The sequence below is a fragment of the Centroberyx gerrardi genome, chromosome 22 (genome assembly GCF_048128805.1).
Source record: "Centroberyx gerrardi isolate f3 chromosome 22, fCenGer3.hap1.cur.20231027, whole genome shotgun sequence".
NCBI lineage: Eukaryota > Metazoa > Chordata > Actinopteri > Beryciformes > Berycidae > Centroberyx > Centroberyx gerrardi.
The window spans coordinates 19,487,996-19,512,132 of NC_136018.1; the positions used below are offsets into that span (position 1 = coordinate 19,487,996).

At 43.6% G+C, this 24,137-nt stretch overlaps 1 protein-coding gene across 1 annotated transcript in view; it reads right to left on the reverse strand.

Annotated features, from left to right (window-relative positions):
• ahrra (aryl-hydrocarbon receptor repressor a) overlaps positions 1–24,137 on the reverse strand; it is a 74,946-nt gene that overhangs the window by 12,787 nt on the left and 38,022 nt on the right. Inside the window, exon 4 of the mRNA XM_071908244.2 lies at positions 6,321–6,439. Coding sequence (XP_071764345.1) covers positions 6,321–6,439 — 119 coding nt within the window. The remainder of the gene's footprint in view (positions 1–6,320; positions 6,440–24,137) is intronic.

A 24,137-nucleotide genomic window follows, 5' to 3' on the forward strand; every position in this document is an offset into this window, starting at 1 on the left:
TGATTTGTGGTGCGAAATATCACTTTCGACTAAGACTTTTATTATATTTCCCGGTGGAATTTATATTCCGGATCATTTTTCCAGCAAATAACTTGGAGATGACATACACACCCATACACGCCTACAGTGTCCCTCGGTTAAGAAAGAGATTTAATGACTGAGCTATATATTCAAAAGTTTGAAACTTTGATAATTTAGTCTATTTGACTGGGAACGTTTCCTTTGATTCCTGATTTCTGACACATTGATTAAAAGCGGGGAAATATATGACAGAGCAACTCCACACACACACTCTCTGTCCTTCTTTCTCTCTCTGACACACACACACACACACACACACACACACACACACACACATTGACAAGGCTAACACAGCTTACAGTAAGTGCTCATTAAACAGGATTTGTACAACAAATGCACAACAGGCTTTGTTCAAATACAGATGGAGGGATGGACAGACGGAAGAGAGGAAGGAGTGTGAGAGAAAAAAGAGTGGAAGGAGAGAGAAGAAAGTACAGGAAGGAAAGGTGGAAGAGGTCTCCCAGTGTGTGTGTGTGTGTGTGTGTAAGCGTGTGTGTGTGTGTGTGTAAGCGTGTGTGTGTGTGTGCATGCTCACTGCTGTGATAGCGTGACTACTGCAGTGCTACTTGACTTGCGTGACTGCTGCTGCCAGAGTCTGTCACCTCTAGTTTACTGCGAGACTATGCAGGTCTTCCCTGGTGTGTGTGTGTGTGTGCGCGTGTAGTGTGTGTGTGTGTTTTATGTGGTGTGTACCCCTGCGGCTTCCAAATTCACACCCATATTCTCTCACTCCTCTTGTTTCTCTCACTCTCCTGCCTCTCCCTCTCTCCCTCTCTCTGTCCTCATAGTGATCTCATTGCCTTGGCATGCAGTGCAATCCTCTGTTTACCAGAGCCGCTCCATCCTAATGGCCTAATGGACACCGATACCTGTCCATGAGCTAAACACTTAGGACAATTCACTTGACTCACATGGCGGCCATGTTTCATTTACACTCGGAGCGGGAAATTTTAGCTGGAACACAGCAACGCAAATAAAAACAGAGGAAAATTCAACCGGTCTTTGGACAAAATTTTTTAAATATTCAACAAAATTAGCTAATTTTGGCAGAGCTACTTCATGTTGTTAAAGTTATATTTATCTCCAAACTCTAAACCAACTAAGTTAAATTGTGTAAGTAGTAGCTGATAATTAGCTTTGTATTTTTAACCACCTGAAGGCACCTAATGCTAGCGCTTGATAGCAGACACAGCTAGCTAACAACAAAAGTTGTTACAGGCTATGAAACAAAACATTTAACTGAGGTGCCACAGATATAGGCTATGAAACATGTTAGCATATTACTAATACTGAAGATAAAGGCTGTTAGTGTTCACAATTCATAAGATTTTGACCTATTGGTTTCTAGATAAATATAACGTTAACAACATGAAGTGGCTAACTGCTGGCATTAGCTAACATTAAGGATTAACTTCATGGATGTTCGCTGTGGCCTTTGGTTTAGGCCTTCTCCATCTCTGCTCATCTCTCAATGATATCAAATAATTTTGATACATTTTGATTATATTTTAATATTTTTGTCCGAAGACCGGTTGAGTTTGCCATTGTTTCCATCTGCTTTGCTGTCTTCTTTGTCGTGTTTCCAACCCCAATCAAATCAAACATGGCCGCCACTTCATAATGTTCGTTTGTGCCAGCAAGCGATCTGCTGTTTCAATCTTTTTAGTGTCAGAGAGAGATGCAGAGACAGAAAAGAGTGAGACACAGGGAGAGAAGAGGTTTAGAAAAACAGAGAGGGGCTATTAAACATGACGCCACCAACCATTACACCACTCGAAGTTAAGTGGAAATATATGAATGAGAAGTATGGAAAATATACAAATTACAGCGTGAATGGTGTGCAAAACGCACAGCTGCAGTAGAACAAACCGAGACAAAGAAAATGAATGGAAAAATATGTTGGATATAAAAGTATGTGAAGAATATGAAAATAGAGAATAAAGAGAGAATGAGCAACAGAGAGAGGCGGGATGATGAGATGGCAGCCACCAGCTTCCTTGCGGCGTAGAAGCAGACGTTGTTTGACAAGACTCTGACCAACACACACACACACACACACACACACACACACACACACCTACACACACACATCCTCCTGCTATCCCAGCGTTAGCAAGCACTCCTCAGCAAAAATACATCAGGCTGTACCGCTGCAATGACTTCAGGAATAACGGATCCTGCTGGGAATGCATTGCTGGTTTACAAATTATCGCCATGGGGGATCTGACTCTGGATTTTGGATCCGACTTCCCACTCACTAAGCCAGGTTTGGACATCAAAGATGACTTTTTGGACGCACTTACTTCTTAGCATCGGGGAAACAGATACCATTAAGGGTGTCGCAGTTAAAAGGTCATGTAGTGTCTTCTGGACCGCTCTGATTCTTTTGAAATGGAGCTAGGACGATTTGGGATCAATATAGTTTAGTGTATTTTCCAATATATTAGTGCTGAAAGTATTATTATTGGTCACTTGGGGGCTGCGCAAACATCTGGTAACAGTATGTCAGGTTAAATCGAATATATTTATGCTGAAAACAGTATATTGGGTCCAAATCCAATATGTCGATGCTGAAAATATGAAAATGTCTGGTTTTTAGACCAAGACATTCCACTTTCTGGGATGTTTGCTGTATTGAAACCATGTGTTTGGGGTGGGATGGGGTGTTGAGGCGGCGCACGTTTTTGGTGTGTACTGTAATCCAAAGCTGTGATCTTGCTTGTCCAACTCAAATGTGTCCCATTCATTCATATACAGTATACTGAAAACATGCTTACTTAAAGCCTCTAGCACCTTTCCTCTATACGTCCAAAAGTCTTAGAAATGACCAAATTCTATTGGATTTGGACAGAGCATGTCTAAAAAAAAAAAAGGATATAAAAATGACTTGAATGCACTGGAATGTAATGTTGCCTTGTGGGGTCCCAAAAGGCCATAAAAATGCCAAAATTAACATGCTGGGTTCATTTGGATTTATTCAGCCAGTTCACCATTCCCCATTTTTTGTCCCAGTCCTTGAAATGCCAGGATACATTTCAAGCTCTGGACCCCCTTTTCTTTTTGAAGGAATTTGGCATTTCTCTACTTCTGGAAAAAAAAACAGGCCTTGGACTTGGACTCTGAAAGAGCATTTACAGGCAGAAATTAGTGAATTATGTCGATTGATTAAGTTTTATTGGCTTTCCAAAAGCCATATGCGTCGAATATATCAGTAATGAATGCAGTGCCATTACTTTTGACAAAAAACCATTAAAGGGACACTGGATGGTACATTTCCAATATATTGGACAGGAGCTATAAACAACTTAAGACTGTAAAAGAAATGCTCCATTTCAACAATTCTGCTCATGCTGAACACATATTAACAATTATCAATTGACTATTTTCATTTTTACTTTATTTATTCTTTGTTTAATCTGTTAGAATTTTAAAAAAAAATGAACGTCACCATGGTTCAAACTGATCTGAGATTAACAAAGAGACGAGAAAAGGGGCAGACACTCTATACGAGTTAAAGAATTATTGATGACATAAGGTCAAAGGTCAAGGAGGGGGGGTTGACCTTTATACCTCTCTGATAATGGAGTATGAAAGAACAATAAAAAGAGAGGCAGACAGACAGAAAGAAGGAAAGAAGGAAAGAAAGTCTGTCTTAATGTTCCTCCACAGAGGCTGCACTGTGCTGCGTGCTGTTTTCTGTGTGTTTTGTTCATTCAGATTTCCTCCGGTTCCTCGCATGCTGAAGTCTTTAGGTAATGGAAACAGGCACCTGCTGCTGGCCTGGCCCGCCGCATATCTGCACCAACAACGCCCCCGGCTCCCATAACCGCCCCCGGGAGGTTAAAAGCTCCGACTTACAAATCTTAAGAGGCGCTTTGCACGCTACAGCCCCCAAAAATAAAATATATGTTCGCTGGATTTGGAAACGGGGAAGGAGGAGGAAGAGGGAGTAAGAGAAAGGGAGAGAGAAAAGGAAGGCCGTCCTCGTCTCATTGTTTCGACAGGGTTTCTCTGGTTTTCCTGCCGCCTCGGTGTCAGAGAGAGAGAGATGAAAGCGGCGATGAGGAGGTCACGACACACCGGGAGACCTTCTGCCACCAGGAACTCACACACATCCTACACACACACACACACACACACGCGAGGGTTCAACCGATATGGGCTTTTGAAGACAGATAATGATATGTTTTGTATTGAAGCTGCCGATATCTGATATTTTGTGTTGATATTCTTTATTTTTGGCCATTTTCATGCCAAAAAATTACTATTATTATTAATTAAGTATTTAGTGTATTTAGTTTTATTTTTGTCAGGATGGAAAAGCCTCTGAAACAGCATTTAGACCATCATGGGACACTAAAACTGTCCATTGAAACACAGGATAATAATAATGCTAATAAACATATTCATACAATCTTGTGTGGAATCTGATGTCTCATTAGAATCAATTCAGGTTAAGGTCTTCTCATAGACAACCAGTGTAGTATTGATCAATTCTACAGTAAATATGTAATCAATCAAACTGCATCATATCCATCATGTCAGAGGTGGACGACACTGACTGGATGATATCAGATTTTTAATAAAAGGACAATATCAGCCCCATATATCAGCATCTAATGCTAGCACACACACACACACACACACACACAGACACCTTAACACACACAATGTCAAACTCACATGCACGTACACACCCCACACACACAAACATACAGTGCAGCTCCATGCACACAGGCTCATGCATACACAGACATGTACAAGCATGTATAAATGCACCTCACACACGCACACACACACCACAACTGACACATATAAAGACAGGCAACCCCCCAAACCCTAACCACACACACACACACACACACACACACACACACACACACACACCACTCTCTTCTCTCTCTTGGGATCCCATCACCATAACAACTAATGCACAGTTTGCTGTGGGGCCCGGTGCAGGTCGAGTCACGCAACGGGAGGCGACACATCGCCACGGTCAATCTAGCCCTTTGTTTACCATTCCTAGGAGACAACCTAACACATTAACAGCAGCATCAGTGAATCAGTGCTGCTCTGTGTGTGTGTGTGTGTGTGTGTGCAAGATTGTTGGGTCATGAACAGTGTCATAATTCGTTGTTTGACAGATAGCCATTAGGACATTGAGTGTGTAACAATGATCTGATGCCAAGGCAATTCCCATGTAGCTACCGCTCTATCGCTCTTCTTCTCCTCTCTAGGAATGTAACAACCTCTCACCACATGTTTTCATCCCCAAATATTCAAATTATGCATCGTGGATCCCAAAAATGTGTGCAATATTGGCGATAGCCAAGTACAACTGGGTGTCCCGATTTCACGTCAAAGTACCGAGAAATTATTCCTCCCTCGCTGATTCTGAAACCATGTAATCTCTCATACTGACAAGAAGAAAGCAAAAGAAGAAGCCAAACCCAAAGCTGCTTTGTCCTGAGCAACTTTGCTTTAACTTTAAAGCTTAATTTCGGATTTAGTGACAACTTTTCATCATAAGCGATTGCATATCGTCGTTACACCCCTACTCGTTCTATAATACAAAAGTAAATGACATATGTACGCGTGGTGAGATCATTGTAATCTCTAATTGATCTGTAATTGAAATCTGATTTCATTGTCTTCTTGGTGACACGTCATGCCCAAGGCCTGTTTACAACTGATGAGAAACAGATTTTAGATTTGCTCTCATTACTGTTCACAGGCTCACTGTTTTCTGTTTTTTCCTCGCTCTCCTCACACATCCACACGCAGTCACACACACACACACACTTCATTGGTTCGCTGAAGCCTCCAGCGTCTGTTGGTCCCCACCTCCATCATCAGCTCCGACACTCGCGTCACACCCTTCTGTCACGCAACACCACAGCTCTGCAAAGCAGGTCAGGTCGAAGGGTAAAGGGCACACACGCACATACACACACGAACACCCCCACCCCCCCAACTCACACACACTCATATATATATATGCATGGTTGCCTGAAAGGCTGCTATGGGCACAGCAGTACACCTCAGAAAGCATTTCATGGATAGCAACATGAAGGAGGCGGCCAAGCTTTAAAACAGCTTTGCAAACTGTTTTGAACTGATATCAGAAACATATTTATTGATATTGATTTCACAAAATGATGCAGGTAGCAGCTATGGACACACACATATAGAACTACTGACATCCACATGACACACACACACACACAGAGACAACTTACTTCCAGGAGGAGGCCGCTTTCTGTGACGCCGGTGCCCAGCGGAAGGCTCTCTTTCCTGGGTTCAGGGTTGGAGGACGTCGGGGTGATGATGTGCTTCCTGGAGGGCTTCTCTTGGTTGGCTGGAAACAGAAAGAAAAACAGAAAGATGAAGTTCAGCTGAAAGCGCTGTTTCATACAGCAGATTATTCATGTCATAACAATACAGCTTGTCATAGTAGAGGATAAGCGAGGATGTTAAGTGAACGGAGGAAACATTAACCTCTGAAAATGTTAAGCAAGGTGTTGAGTGGGTGGTTAAAATTGCAGGTGGAAATGAAAAGGGCAGCCAGAAACAGAAGAAGTCAAGAAAATCATAGAGAGTCGTTGATTTTTATGACTTCATACAAGGGATATGCGCTCATTTTAGTGTCTGGAAAGTAAAAATCAACACCTTGCATAGGTCATATACTTAAAAAAATATTTCTTAAATATATTGTTGCTAAATCCTGTCCTATGCTCCCATGATCATCAACATAAAATGAATATATTAGAAGATACAGAGCGTAAACTAAGAGCAGCGTCGACATGGAAAAAGTTGACCGGGTAATAATCTGTTTTCCCAAGTATGTTCGGCGGTATCGCAGTAGAGAGAGAGAGCTGGACCCGCACTCGGACATGTGGCGGACACATTAACCGTGTCAGGCGAGCGTCTCTACCTAATGCCAGGTATTAGCCCGCGCGGTGGGCCCGTCTAAGAAGAGAAAACAGTGTGGGATTTCTGGTCTTTACGGGATTCCTCTCGCACGACAGCAGCCACATGATCGAGCGTTGACGTCGGATTTTGGCTGATTGTTGAGTTGCATGAGAAAGATCATACACTCTCACTGCTGTTATCTCCCCATGCAGACAATTCAATACAAAATCAACAGCAAAAGTTCTCCTATATGGGGATACAAATGGGGATCTGTGGTTTAGTGTGCACCTATTTGGGGGGTCAGTCACACGAAAACATTTGAAAACTCCTGTCTTATAGCAGTGGTTCTCAACGTGGGGTCCGGGGACCACCAGGGGTCCTTGAGAGGGTTCCAGGGGGTCCCCAGCAAATTGATGAATTTTTTAACTTCATCATTATTTCATTTACAAGAAGTTAACACAATTAGAGAATGTAGAAGAATGACTGTTTTGATCATAGTTTCACTGTTATCTCTCTGCCTACAATACAGACATGTATTGTCATGGAATTCTGGACAAAATCATATCTAACAATAAAAATATTCTCAGACTTGGGTCCAAGAGACAAAATCTCATCAACTGGGGGTCTGTGGCCCTAATGTGGACTAAATTAGGGGTCCTTGATATGAAAAAGATTGAGAATCACTGTCGTATAGATATCAATACAGTACATTATTACTAGCGTATGTTGTGCTGTATGTTTTTTTTCCCTCACTTACAGTACGGCTCACCTACTGTTATCCAAGAGTGTTTGTACATGCAATTAGCCCACATGGCTGTGGCGTGCAGAGCCCTTGCATGTGCAGCGGGCTCGCCTGTGTGACGTGTGCGTTGCGTGTTGGCAGGCATGTTTGCGTGTTTCTGTCCCCGGGTGTGCTGTCAGGGGGCATGTGGCTCACTCCAAGAGATCAGCCCTTCGCCCCGTCACTCATTGTAGCCGGGGCAGATTAGTCACGCAACACACACACGCACGCACACACACACACATCACACACATCGCAGCCTCATTACGATGAAGGATCTAAGTATGCATGTATGTATCCGTCTATCTTACGATGCTTCTCCTCCCCCCCTCTCCTCTAACCTTCAACCATCCTCTTCTCCCCTCCTCCCCCCATCAACCCTCATCCCTTTCTCTCCCTCCTCCTCCTTCCTCCCCTCCTCCTCCTCCTCCTCCTCCTCCTCCTCCTCTCTCTCCACGCCTCCCTTGTTCCGACATCGCAGGCGATCGGCAGCCGATTTCGTGATGCTCCAGAGTTTCCCTTCGCTTAATTCCCCATCCGAGGCACGCAAACCTAATGTATCCATCCTATCTTTTTTTCTACCCGTGCTTTTCGTCTGGATTAACTTTATAATAGTTTATTCCCCCCGGATCCAACGGTGGCTCTATTCAAACAAAGTGGAAATAAAGGGCCTCAGTGTGAGTTTCTACTGGTGAAAATTGGGCTAAACGCTGACGACTTAATTGAGACGGAGGCAAACTCATAAACGCCAGTAATAACGTTAAGTATTTTGTCATCACCTCCTCGGGGCGCAAACGCACACAAACAAACACACACAGACGGACACGCGCGCCAAACCATTCTCCTCAATCACCGCAATATCATCCGACCAGTGGAAAGCATTGCAGAGGGGGGAACGAATCTAATAAGCCTCTTTATTTCCCTCCTTCAACGCCCCGCGTATTTTTGTTTTCTCTCTTACGGCAGCTTTTTGGAGAGGATGCGGCGTCAGGAAAGACAAACACGCGGGATGATTAATTATCGGGGACCAGCGCTTCCTCTGCCAACAATACGGCCTTTTATTCGTCGCCGCTCACGTCTTTAGCTTTGCTTTTCTTTGCCTCTATTTTCTCTCGCTCGCGCGCTCGCAAAAAGGAAAACAGAGTAGGTAATGGCGAGGCGTTTATGTGCTCTGTGTGAGGACAGGGTGTTAAGTAAAAAGTGACAAGTAGCGGGATGTGGATGCTGCCAAAGGGTGGGGCTCGAAGTGTCTAGCTAATCCAGTCAGCCGGGGCCCGTCTTTCCACTTCCACTGAGTGTACAGAATATCAGGACCACCTTCCAAATATGAAGCTGTGCCCCCCTCTGCCCCCTTTCTGCACAATCTGTGTCTCAATTGTCTCACGGCTGAGAAAGCCCTCTTTAACCCGCTTCATCTTCATGATGGAAGTGGAGTTAAATGGGATCAATAAGGGATCATTGTAATTTCCCAGCACGCATTTGACGGACAGCGACATGCAATGTCAACCCAAACAAGTGCACAATTTTCACATTTTCAATTATGGCATGATAAAATTCATATTCAACAGATATTTAGGTCCTAATTTCACAAAACAATGCAGGACTTCACTCAACTAAATTTACTCAACCGGCATATCAACATCTATTCAACGTCAAAATGTTTGCTGGGACTCCAAAAGCCTTGATTCAACAGCAGAGGCAGAATTTCTACCTGCAAGGAACGCATACTTTACCCACTATTAGAGGGTCACTGGCCTGATCAAAGCTGTTTTAACACAGTCAATGAGCCACTGTGGGGCCTCTAATAAAGTCAGTCCAGTTTGACGTCGTGAGGGGAAGCGAGATCTAGAGAGACTGGATGTGAAATGTGAGAAGCCTCACAGTTGTTAGTGATTGTTTCAGATTCCTGTGCATCGGAAGAATTGATTCTACCGCTTAAGTTAGAGAAGCTTTCCTGCCTTACAAAACACACATGCATACCCTGCCGCAAATATGAACACACACACACACACACACACACACACACACACACATATACAGAGTTCACTCAGTCTCTGCTTAACTCCTAACCAACTAACATAACCAACAAACATGAATTTAGGCTTTTTAGTTGTGAGTGGGTAAACAGGGAGAAATGAGGAGAGTGGAGTGTGTGTGTGTGTGTGTGTGTGTGAGCGTGTAAGAAATGTTTGCCTGATCAATCAGACATTAATCTCTGCAGCCTCTAGGGGGTGAGGTGAGTTTGGCCACGCGCCGCGGTGTGCAGAGTACAGCCTGTGTGTGTGTGTGCGTGTGTGTGTGTGTTTTCAAAATCCCCTCTCTAAAACCACATCCTCCCGCACTCCCAACAACAGTGACGAAGCTGAAAGAGACAGAAAAGATAGAGATAGAGAGAAAAAACGGCGAGAGAAAGAAACGGGCAGATATTAAGAGATATTGGCGAAGGGGGGAAGAGAGAGAGACACTGGCAGTGAAAGGGAGAGAGAGAGAGAGAGAGAGAGAAAGAATGCCATTAGATCAAGTGCTCAATTCATCCACAATCTCCCTGACATGCTCTTCTTCTGGGGATAATGGAGTTAAAACACGAGCAAATGTCTCACAAAATGACGAAAAACGCAGGAATTAATAATTCAATGCGATCGTGTAGGTTAGGAAAGATTCAAAGATGGCAGAGCTTGACATTATGTTGGAGAGTGTTGCACGCCTGTGACGTGCGGCGCCAGCTTGCTGTAAACCATGAGCACAAGAGGAGTACTCTTTCTGGACTGAATGGCAGACATGAAAATGCTCCTTGTGCAAAAGATACAATGTGGGCATTTATGTGATGCGATGTACAGTGAGGAGCAGGTAGGGCTTCATATGTGGTAAACTCCAACAGGTGGCTATTGCAATCAGTTTGTGAGTATTTGTAGCTGGGTTGCATTTGTTTCTAATTCAGATAATTCAAAGTCACTTGTAGTAATTCACTCATTCAGTTTGAATCGATGTGTGAATCATTTTGTCCAAACCGTAAACAACCGTCAGTTTCAGAAATGAGAAAATATCAGCTTTCTGACTCAACCGAGAAAATGAAACTCTACAGCAACAGGTAATGTGTGTGTGTCCAGGCTCTCTCACTGTCTGTCTGACTCCAGCAGCGCGGGTGCCATCTTTTGGCAGCCGAGCCTCTGCTGTGCGTTCGGCTTGTAAAAGAGAAGCTCCGGACCTGAACATGCAAACACTGTGCAGCGCTGCAGTCCCTCCCCTCCAACAAGCCTTGCGTGAGTAGAGAAAACTGTGTGTGTGTGTGTGTGTGTGTGTGTGAATGTGTGTGTGTGTTGAGGTCGGGTTGGCTTACAGCCACCTCCTTTGCCTATTCCCGCCCCCTTCCCTCAACCCTCTTCCCCTCTCTCTCTCTGTTGGTGTTGCTCTCTCTGCTGTGGATTTCCTGTGCCTGCAGAGTGAGAGCGAGAGAGAGAGAGAGAGAGAGAGAGAGAGAGAGGAGCTGGCCGATCAAGGGCTGGTTGTCACGCGAGCGAGCCGTCTGTCAATCTCCCCCCCCTTCCTCCTGACAGGGTGCTGGCAGCCGGCCAAGGCCTTGCGTGCAAGCCGGCGAGCCACATTAGCCCATAAAGAATTTCATAATAGCAACAGCTGTTAAATATTGATGACTGCTGGCAAGCGCTCAATGGCGCTCCGCAAAAAGGTTAAGCCTGCAGTGTAATGGAAGCTAATACTTCATTATGCCACAGATCAAATGTCCGGATCTCGCCCCATCCAAATCCAACCCTTACTCTTTCTACTTTTTTTTTCTTGTTTTGGCAATGTGGCTTGAAATGGAAGGATGGCAGACTAGGAGAAGAAAAAAACACAAAAAATGTCTCGCTCAGACAGAGTTTTTGGCATTTTCATGATTTTCTGAGGAGAAACAGGAGCAGATTTTTTTCCACTTGTTTAATTCTGCCGGCGGTTCTTGTAACTGGTTGGATATAAATGCATTATACTCTAATGTTACGATCTTCAATCATCCCGGGCCCAATATTAAGGTTGGATTGAGGTCTATAATCTGTCCGATATTGTTTTGGAACAATGAGGAGAATGTTTTGTTTCCACTGTGACATATAAGATTACATTTGAGGAGATGGCCTGCCAGGATTTAGAGCAAATTCCCTTTGTCTGCTAACAAAACAGCTACAAAAAAAGTAGTTTTCTTGGAGGGGGGGCTGGGGAGAGATCAGGAAAATTGATCTTTCAGTGGAGATTATAACGTGAGTGAGTGATTTCACGGACGGCGTGTGCATGCGGCGCTGCTAGGGGAAGCCTATCTCTGAGGAAGGAGAAAAAAAAAAGAAACTGATTCCTCTCTGAATAGAATCTAAACAAAGGTTTCGGTTGTACGCCTAGATACCGAGGCAAAGGGGAAGTGATATTATGACAAAGCAAATGGGATCACACAGAATGGAGGTCGGGATGTAAACTCAATTGTTTCCACTTCTCTGTTTTGCTTGGCAGGCGGACGCACCAGTCACCATGTTGTACAGAAGTAATGCGTCTCCACATTCAAGCCCTTGGGCAAAACTGACTTGTACTGCAACTTCTGTACAACATGTTCAGCGCTACTGTATGTGGCTTCACTACAGAGGGCATCATAAAACTGGCGCCATAGAGCTAAGAGTGTAAGACCATAATAGCAATGATAATATGAAAGTCATCTAATTGGCTCTATAAATAGACAAAAAATGCCTTACTGCGGTGCAAACGTTTTATGTGAGCATTCTGTGTTTCTCTTAGCAAAATTGGTTTTCTGATAAACCCCGCTGTCATTTTTTGTGGCAGGTCTAACTTGTTCAACAAGCTCATAAAATGAGTCAAAATCCCAGGGGAAAATGACAACAGTGGCAAATAGGCAGATCCTGCTAAAGGATCCTGCTAAAACGACATCTAAATTTTGCTTGTCAAGCCGTGGGAAAAGCAACCACAACACAAGGCCAATGTTACACAGACAATTAAGAAAACTAACAGAATGCAAATGGATAGAGGCCTAAGGAGAAGAAGCTTTAGCGTGAGATGCTGCACTTTCTACACACACACACACACACACACTGTGAACTCAGGCGGTGACAGTTGCGTTGCGTGAGACGAGCCAGTTACGCAGGAAAGGCCCTTTTTTCTTTTTTGACTGAACCCAAATGAATACACCAGTGTATTTCTAATTGAGGACAACAAGACGCTCCAGTTGTCCCGCTGTTGCCAGGGATCCGACGCGATCTGCCGGCCAAATATCGAGCCTGGCTCTCCGTCCGGTCAGCAGGGGTGAACTCAGGACACGAAACGATTTCATGAGTCACACATACTGTATATTCCAGCTAGTATCCCACCCGGAGGCGAAACGAGGACACGTGTACGCACTTTCACATACACACACACACACTTTGGGAGCGTATTCTCTAGGAGTCGAGGGGAAACTCCATTGTTAGGCGGAGGCCGATTCGCCACTATTCCCCAACTCGTCTCCTCTGCTTCTATATTTGTCAAACTTCCTGTGATAGGCTCGCTCAAACAGTGACATAATTCATTTCCATGCGGGGCACCTCACTGTCCAGACACCGAGACTGTGGCGATAAAGTTCGGCTCTGCAGACGGAGACTGTCCCAGACTAGACCGGGAAGGGCTGGGACTCCATTTATGTAACTACACCCCCTGCGAAGGGTACAGCTCCTACCCCACTCCGCAGCAAAAACACACTTCCTTTTAGATAACTGGTGCATAGCAAGTGATCTTTTTGTGGTCAGACAACTGAAAAATGTAAAATAGTAAGAACATTCTAGTCCTTACAAGCATAATAAAAGACTGGAATATTGGAGCATGCATATCTATTTTGCTCCCATCACAGTTATTGGGTGTGGAGTTTGAGTTATTCTGTGTATCTGTGTGTGTGTGTGTGTGTGTGTGTGTGTAATGATGGTAAAATCTATTTTAGAGATAGAGGCCAACTAGTTGCTTTTAACAGCAACATTCGCATCTGAAAGAGAGACCTCACACACCGAACGCTGCATTATTGTCTGAGGCATCCGCTCCTATTAACACACTTGTGATGTGTGTGTGTGTGTGTGTCTGTATGTATGCGTGTGTTTGCGTGTGTGTGGTTACTCTATAAATAGCTTATCCTTGGATTCTTGTTTTGATGGGAGAGGTGGTGGAGTCGGCGGTTAATAAAAGCTACGTTCAGCAACCCCACCTGGCCACAATAAAGCGCCAGTACGCTATTTCTGTCCGCACATAATCTCTCTTTTCACAGCCGGTCTGAAATATAATTCAGGACTGTTGTAATTGTTTCAAAAGGGCTTGAACTTAATGTACGTGCCCTTAAACTTTGTGGTGTACAGTTTATGTGCAACACACTCCCATATGTTGCCATATTCAAAAAGCTGTAAACCCCTTGTCACTGACTTTGAGTTTATTTAGAGAGAAATTCGAAATGAAAACCCCTCGTGCTTCATAAACAAACAGAAACCTGGGAAACAGATGTGCCACAAGTGGTGGATTTTAATGTTTTAAATTATTTATAAAAGATTGAAAGCGCAGGGAGAAAGACAGATAAGGAGAGAGAGAGAGAGAGAAAGTGATAGAGTGAAAGGGGATGAATGATTTTTTGGCTCCGCACGAGTCTTGGTCTTGGGCCAAGGACCCATAAAGTAAATTCACTTCATCAAAATCTAGAGTCGAACAAATGTACTGCAGAGCGCAGGGCCTCTGGCTCGCAACGTATAGAATAAACAACCATAAAGAAGGCATCATTCCTTTTTTATAAAAACACTGTATATTATCCATCTCACTCGTTTCACTCAGTCGTCCTGCGCTATTTAAAACTGCGGCCGAGCTTTTCATTACAAGAAGCACCAGTTCCTTCAACTCTCCTGCTTATTCATACTGAAAAAGGAAATGCTTGAGACAAGTCAAACAACTCTGGGAATAATTATTAGTTTTCTAGCCCTGTATTTTAGTCTAGCTGCATTCCTGCACGAGAGGGGAGAAGAGAGAGAGAGAGAGAGAGAGAGAGAGAGAGAGAGAGAGAGAGAGAGAGAGACAGAGCGGAGAGAGAGAAGGAGGGTACAGTCGTCTACAGTGCGACCACATGCACCTCCACTTTAGAAAACGACACAGGCTGGTCCTGGCCGTGTCTGCGTGCCAACTAGTGTCACTCACATTATTCAAAATAACAGGGCCAGAAAAGTACAACAAGCCTTGGTGTATCCCTCCCATGCTCTCCTCCCCCCCCAGTCAAAAGCAATCATCACTTGTTTTCTGGTCACCAAACAGCACATTCAACAGGTTTCTGGAGAAGAACCACACCTTTTGTGAAAATACAACATTGGTTTCACCAGCAATCCCCTTAGCATTTTTTTTTCACTCATACAGCCTCTCTATAACAAGGGAGTAATCTGTTAAAAAGATTACGGGGCCGTTTCGGCTCATTGAGGCAAATAATAATGGGCAGATGGTCCCTCAGGCTGAATCCAGATGGGAGGGAAACTACGCTAATGCTGCCGTAGCACGCAATGCTAAACAAATGCTAACCGCTAAGCATTGGTATAGCACACGTTTGCCACTCAAGTATAAGTACTGTTAATTTGCTGTAATTTGCTGAACTTTTACTCAGGGAGAAGTAAAATTAATTGTGTAAAAATCTACTTATGTGAAAGTAAAAAGTAGCTCACTTAAAATTTACTCAGAGTAAAACTTATACTTAGTTATAGTCTATACAAGAGGATGAGGGAAGCTATGCTAATCCTGCTGTAGCATGGAATGCTAAACAAATGCTAACCGCTAAGCAGGGGTGGAAAGAGTATAATATCTTACTCAAGTAGAAGCACTGTTACTTTGCTGAGATTTTACTCTTTCCCATGCCAGGTAAAAAGGAGAAAAGGACAGAGTTCAAACTAGTTTCTTTTCATTGAAAAAAAATTGCATAAAGTAAATAATGTATCATCAAATTATTATGTGATATGATTATAGTAACTTAGTGATCTGTTACAAAAATGCCTGCAGCCACATGTCCAAATTATTTAATAACATTATTACATCATTGTCCCATTAGCTATCCAACAAGCTAGCAAGGCTATTCAACTAGCAAGACAACAACCAAGAAAATATAAAAATGATAATGCTGTAGCTTTTTGGGTAGGCTAAGCTACAATCATGGACAAATTTGAACATTCCAGGTTTGTTCAGTCAAAATATACTTCAGCAAAGACTTCAGCATTAGGCTACTGACACAATTATAGTAACAAGATTGTAATTCATTACTTTCACCCTTGTCACTACTAAAACCCGACAACTTTCCACCAACAGGTACAATAGTGACAGTTGCTTCAACAAGCAAAGCTAAAATGCTAACTGCCTATAATATATTTCTCTCAGAGTCCATGTCAACACATAACACACATACACACACACACAAAGGCCCCAGCAAGTGTAATTAAATGGGTGTGAGGTGGTTAATGTATCCAGGGTTGAGGGGGATCAAGTGATCAAGCGATAGCCTCGATGCAGATCATGCTTTATGCATGAAAGCTATTAACTTGTCAGGCAGTGGGCACTATCACAGGTATTATGTGTCCACTGTGTGTGTGTGTGTGTGTGTGTGTGTGTGTGTGTGTCCAGGACCAATCTGTAAAGCAGGTAATACAGAGCAAAGTAGTGTAATCTAGGGGCCAAGTTGTAACTTAGTGCTATATCCCATCAGTCAGTGTGGTGAGATAACTGTGGTGAGATAAAGTGAGAGACTAATAAGTTTCACTTGTTTTAAGAAAAATAAGATTTTAAGACTAAGTACTACATTAAATGGCTTGTGAGGATGGATTTTGTGTATGATGTAAGGCCTAATGGTTACCTGATCTCACATCATGATTTGATTTCATTTAGCATTCACCTGTCAACTTCACTCTAGCACCAGTGACTCATGCGGCATCTGTCTCCCTTTCCCACCAACAATGTTACACAACAATGTGGCCTCTGACAGAGCTAATTCATTAAGCGCCACGCTAACCCAACAGCAATCTGATTATCTCTCTATTAACACCTCATCCCCGTGTTGCAGGGTATTGAGCTGGGCAGCAGGCGAACACAGGACGCTTATAGAAACAGCTTCCAAATTTGGTGGAAATTTAGTGAATATCGGAGTCAAAGAACGTATGATTTCTGGCAGGATAGGCAAAAATAAGTGAGGCGACCGGGGGGTACGGTGAAAGAGCCTTTCTCAGGTCTGGGCATATCGTGACTGTCCACTTGACATTCTCCCATCTGTGCCTCTCACATGTCATCACAACACTCTAATCCAGCCCTGTTTATACTAACAGTGTTTCCTACAGCCTGCTGCGATCACTTCATTTGGCACAGGGAGGGAGGACACATACCCCCTGTGCGCTCTCCCGCCGGGCGATATGTGTATATGTGTGTGTGTGTGTTAGTGTGTGTGGATGGTATGGGGAGGGAGGGCTTGATGGGGGAGCGATGGTGGGATCACGCAAGCCTGCTAAAAGAGGAGAAGTCAGGAGAGTCACGCATGGTGGGGCTTTACTGCAGACGCCACTCAGTCACCACTCGGCTCGCTGGCATCTGGTGTTAGCGTGATGCTACGAGTGTATATATGTATGTGTGTGTGTTGCGTTTAATTCCCAACCAACTGAACAGATTTCCAGAGTGTAAACAAACACCGACTCGTCTGCCCTCGCCAAACAGGCTGTCATTCTAAATAGGAAGACTGTTCTCGCTGTACAGGCAAAGCTGACTGTAGAACACGCTCTCTTTTATTCCTTCACCAGGGAATAATCAAACCATGAATACAATGCATAGGGGAGCTGGGAGTGGGTGTGTATATGTGTGATATGAGGACCGAATGTCCTCACAAGGATAGAAAGATGAGGGAAATCCTCCAAAGTGAGGACATGCTGCCGGTCCTCAATTCTAAGTGGCTAGTATAGAGTTAGGACTTGGGTTTAGGGTTAATATTAGGATTAGGGCTAGGTTTAAAGGATCACACCAACTTTTTGGGAGTTTAGTCCATTAGTCACCTTATCCAATATCTGATGAGAGGATTGGCACCAAAATCATCTCTGTGTCTCTAGTAGATAGTCCTGTCCGGTGCGCATGCTAACACATTAGCATACAGCATGCTAAGTAACCGTAGGCAGTTAGCATTATCCAAAGTATGAAGACAGACCTTTTAGTAATCCAAAATTGGTATTGGTTTTTATTCTATGACCTGTAGATTCATAACTTCTGAAAACAAAATCTTATAAACTCAATATAAGTCATTAGTAGAGTTACAAGTTCTCATTTTCTGGCTTTTAGGATAATGCTAGTCACAAACTATTAGCCTACTTAACATACTATATGCTAAAGCGTTAGCATGCGCACTGGACAGAGTTTAGTTTAGTTTAAGTTAGTTTAGTATTAGGATTTAGGTTTATTGTTAAGTTAAGTCAATGGAGGTCCTTACAAGTATAGCAATAGAAACATGTCTTGGTGTGTATGTGGTTTTGTGTGTTTATATTTCTGCCATGTATTTGAATTAATCGGTATGTCAATGTAGGTTTGTGTGTGTATTTGTTTGCTTTAATTTGTTTTCTGTGTGTGCGTGTATGTGTGTGTGTGACAAAGCATTTGTCTGTGTGTGAGTGTGTGTCTAAGCCTGGTGATGATCTCATTACCATGCGGTTTGATCTCCCCGTCAGCTAAAATGAAACTCTGCTTCTCACGGAAGCCTGTGTGTGTGTGTGTGTGTGTGTGTGTGTGTGTGTGTGTGTGTGTGTGTGTATGTGTGTCAGGGAGAAAGAAGGATTGTTTTGGACAGCTAAGCAGGGTACAGTAGGGCACAGCAGGGTCAGCAGACAGATTCGGGACTCTCCATCCGCTGACCCAAAAGCTTCCCTGTCCCTGAATCACTGTGTTCAGACACACTACAGCCGGCTGTGGGGCTTCCTAAAACACTGAACTATATCTTTCACAGGCTGGAACCTACAGTCTCTGGATTTTTTCAGTCTCTGGATATGGTCCAACATATAGTTCCACCGAAATCGGTTTTTGAAGGCCGATACTGATATTTTATGCCAGTATTCATTATGTTTTTCATGCCAACTATTCAGTATTTCCCCTAGAATTTTTATTCTTGGCAGGGTGGAAAAGTCTCTAAAACTCTCCATTGAAACCCATAATAATAATAATAATACATGTACTTTTTTTAAACAATTGTTTGACATTTTTGGCTTTATGTGATGTTATTGGCAGGGGGGGATGACATGCAATCAGGGTCCCAGACTGGATTTGAACTATCAAAATGTTGCATTAGAATCAATTCAGGTTAAGGGCTTCCCATAGACAACCAGTGTAGTATTGATCAATTCTACAAAAACTATTTAATCAAACTGCATCATATCCCATCATATCAGAGGTTCGGTCCAAAATGCAGCTCAATTTTCCCAATGGAAAAGCATTATTTAGTATAAAAAAAACCAACATATATTTAAATGATAAATTGGTGCCTTCATGTTTTTGTGCTTTGTGGTAATCTGCCAATGGAGAAGAGCATATTATTGTAAGACTGAGGCGAGGGATAAATGTGGAAAAAAAATCAGCGCAAATATTGCAGGCTAATTTGATTTATGTAATTTGTATGTAACATCCAGTAATGCTATAATTTGATTTGTTGTGATTTATGTGACTTCTAAAGGCAGCCTCTTTCAAAATCCTGGATGAAATGCACTGTGAGATCATATGCATCTGATATTTGTTTTCAAGCTGGAGATAGAAATGTAATCAAATAGAAACTCATTCATGCAGCCATCAAAGTCGGTGCATAAGGATTCCTGACTTTTAAAAGTTCTGTATTTGGATAATAGTCTGTTTAACAACCGAGAGTCATTGAATTTTCAAAGTTCAAGGTTCAGAAAGTCCCTCCATACGGTCAAAACCAAGTACTTTCCCTGAAAGGAAGAGGGGAAGACTAAAGAGAAGAGGAGAAACTATTATGAATGCTGCACGCGGCATTTCAGCACCTAATGCGCGGCACGCTCCTCAAACAACCCAGTAGCAATTATCGCCTCCGCACTAATGAACTTCACATACCACCCTGAGCGACTAAACCACCGTTTGGGCTCAGCGGCAAATAAACTTCCATTCCGGCTCTTTGGTGGCAGGCGTACAGCTGCGACCTGTGGGCAACACAGCTGGACCGGTGCCCGTATCGCAGGGTTAACAGCTACATATCGCTGGTGGAGTGTGAAAACCTCCTAACTCCAGTTTTGGTGATTTTTATGTTTTCACTTTTGGACTTACGAAACACTTCAAAACCAAGTAGATATTTGTCATAAAGCTAAAAACAACATTGCAGATACAAGGTTTTTACGCAACAGCAACAATATGCAGCAACTTCTGTGCATTTGCTACTTCCATGTGTAACTGCGATCAAAGCAAATGTGCACACCCACACTCATTACCATCTGTAGACTTTTACAAGGTGATAGCTGACAGTGCACATCTGCACACTCTGCACTTATTTCTGCATATGCTTCCATCTGCAAATCTGATAATGCACATTTCTTTATGTGTGTTCTTCCACCTGTACACCTGATAATGTGAATAGCTACTGATACATCTGCCATTAAAGATGCTGTATCTTTATTTATTGTGAAATCATTATTATTCTCAATATGCTCGCTTGCTGTAATGATGTACTTATCTGTACTTATGTCTTATTCTTATCTATATCCTATTCTCTGCTGCTGCGATGACCGAATTTCTCCAGAAGAATCATCAAAGTTCCATGTAATCTAATCTAACTATGGTGCGGTAAGCAAGATGGCGGCATTTATAAGACAAAATGCTCTGGAAGAGACGTCTCAATTGAAAATGCGCTGAGGTCTCGTGGTTTGGCACCCGGACTCAGAGATGAAGTCGCTGCTTTGGCCATCGTGAGCTCCAAAATCAACTTGGGCATTATGGTTTGGTTTACCCGTTGATATTTGGCTCGGCCTGAGTCTTCCCATCAATCACCCAATATGACCCCTCCTCTCTCGCTAATAGAAATCTATAAATAATAGATAGATTGCATTTGCGACGCCTCAAACCAAACATGTCTGAGGTCAAAGTGGAAGAACATGTGTTTCCGAAGCAGGTCTTTGGATCCGTACGGTACGTCACGAGTCCTGCAGCGCGCTCAGCCTGCAGCCGGAGCCTGATTTACGAGCGCGACCGCAGGAATTCCTCCGCGATGGCTTCAGGATGAGCGGGAATATCGCCGATTTGGGAAAGTATTAGCGGCTCGAAATGCTCCGCGGTGTTGCTGTGAGCGGCTCACGCAAGGCGAGGCGTTTCTCTCTCTCTCTCTCTGTTGTGGCTTGTTCTCTGTTCCTTTACTCATCACTTCTGCCTTAATTGTGTTTCAGCAGTGAGCTGTGAAATCCCTTGGGGTCAATCTGGGTCTGCTGGGAGCGACTTTCCCTCATTCTTACCTGAAGAGACTTGACGATCACAAGCACTAGACTGATATATTGGTTTGCTGAAAAAAAAACAAGGATAATTGATTCTAATGTGACATTTTAATCTAATTCCACACAAATAACCATGATTATTCTCGGTGTCAATGAAGAGTTTTAGTGTCTCATGATGGTCTAAATGCTGTTTCAGAGGCTTTTCCACCCTGATAAGAATAAAACTCTGGGGAAAACACTGAATACGTCTAATTTTTAAAATCATTTTCTGACATGAAAATGGCCAAATTTAAAGATATTGAATATTTGTGCAAAATATCTGTATCAGGCTTCAGAAACCCCATATCCATCGAACCCTAGCAATGACTCAACAAGTTAGAAGCTCCGGTCTGACATCCATCGCCTCACTATTCAGATCTGATCTAGTCCAGTGGGAATGGGAAGCTGCCTCTGGACATGAAAGCATGAAACACAAAACTCTTTATGGCCCTTCTCACTGCAAAAGAGAGCGAGGAAGAGAAAGAGAGAGAGAGAGACACAGAGAGAGAGAGAGAGAGAGAGAGAGAGAGAGAGCACTGATGCAGTTTGGAGGGATTGTCACACATCAAGTCCTGATCCACTTCCAGTTCGGCATGCATACGGACACACCCCGATTCACATGGAGGCATGATGCAAGCAGCTCGCAGATTTACATTTTATTTAGTCGTTGCTGGGATCGAACCATCCAGTCAGAGGGCAGTCTCTCACTACACACACACACACACACACACACAAAATAAACACACACACACACACCAAATACCCACATCCTCCTCGCCCAACAACAGTACTCCAACTGTTCCTCATGTGACAGAAGGGGGGTGAGCCGTTGAGCGGAGGGAGTGGCGGGGAATAGCGTGCGAAGGCCTAATGCAACGTTTCAACCCCAGATGGGTCACATCAGTAGCCCGCAATCAACAAATTTGGCCCTGCCAAGTTTACACGCTTTACATCTCCGAAGGGACGGCAGAGAGAAACCTGTTTCTTCTTTCTCCCCCCTACCCCCCCCCCCCCCACGCTTCTTTTTATCGCCTGCCACGGCTCATAATTATTAATTACTGTGACTGGTTTTTCCATTGTGGCGGTGAGGGCAGAGGAGAGGAGAGGAGGAGAGGAGAGGAAAAGAGGAGTGGAGAGGAGAGGAGAGGAGAAGAGAAGAGAAGAGAAGGGAGGAGAGGTGAGGAGGAGAGGAGAGAAGAGAAGAGGAGGGAAGAGAAGAGAAGAGAAGAGAGGAGAAGAGAGGAGGAGAGGAGAAGAGAGGAAAGAAAAGTGGAGATGGGTGATGGGAGATGGGAATACACAAGAAGAGACATTTCAGGGAAAATCAGAGGCAAAATTTTAAAGTAATAATCCGCAACATCCGCCACCTACACAAACTCAAACTTCATCAACAGAAAATCCAGGGAAAAAGTCACAGTACTGTCACAGTACTGGACACACTGTTTGATTGACAGGTGATCTGTGGGAAGTACGGTGCAGAAACACCACAGCAATGAGCGCCGAGCACCAAAGACGGCGACTAAATAAAAAAAACAACACGAGGATCTCGGAGGATCACCATTTAAAACACAGAAGACGGGAGAGAAAATTAGAGAGGGAACGGAGTCGCATGCGAACAGAAAAGCCAGAAAGTACAGAGAAAGGGCCGGCTCCTGCCATTAGGGAAGCCAAATTGGGCATTTCATGGAAAATCAGAAGGAAGAGGTTAAGCGCAGACGACGTCAGGAGTCACGGGACACCCTCGGCGTTTCAGACGTGTGGGAGGGGAAACGTTCGGGGCGACGGCGCTGCGGTCAGCCCGCTCCGTTTCCCCCCGCCGACACGGCCGTTTAGAAAGCACCAGTGATTATTACCAGCGCCGCGAAGCCGTTTAGGGAAGTCAAAACACCTTTGTGTCTTGTCTGGAGCGGTTAGGATGAGGCGGCGCGTTCGCTTTCGCCTAATCTGCTCACAGCGAGGCTTCGAACGTTCAGTGATGTCACCGTCTCCGGAGAAATCGGCATCAAGATATTCCAGTAAGCTGCGCAAACACAACGCATCCTGCTCCAAATTAGCAGTGACAAATCACAGACATGCACGGTTGCATTTGCACACACATGCCCAGACATACCCATAAGTATGGACTCTATCTCTCTCACACACACACACACACACACACACACACAGACAGAGCTCCACCACTGTCTTCCCATGACAGTGTGTGGTCTTGCCATTCAGGCTTTGCCCCCCATCTTTACATAGCCTGTAATCTATCCATTTAAACACACACACACATGTAGTTTTAAACCGGATTTTACAGTGCGCCGTGCGGGTTAAAATCCACTGTTCTGAGATCAGATCATCCTTCAAGGTTTTCATGACACCTATGGAGGATGAACAGCAGTGGAAAAGGACCTGGAGAACTTTCACTGCGTATCGCTGAAGCTATCAGAGTTCAATGTTTTTCCAAACTAAAGTCAGGCAGAACTTCTAGCGTTAAAGCAAATTTTACAATGAACTCTTTGCTGAAATCATCAGCAAAGACTAGAGTGTCCAAATAAATAAGGAAAATGTGTGAAATGATGTGGTATTACCTTGCAGTTGCTTTAGGTTAGAACAAAATGCTTTAAATTACTCTGAGACAATTTGTTAGGCTATTTGAGAATGTGCTAATAACCATCATGAACTTGTTTAAGGAATTAGACTTGGAGTCACACTTGGGGTTTCAAACGAAACCCGGAGGGCAAGTCAATACAACGTTCCAATTCAGGCATCGACTCCCATGCTACCAGCTGAAAGTCAGACTAACAAGGAAGAGGTGGGAGGAAAAAAGAACGTATTCCTTTAGGGAGATAAACAAAGCAGAAAGAAAGAAA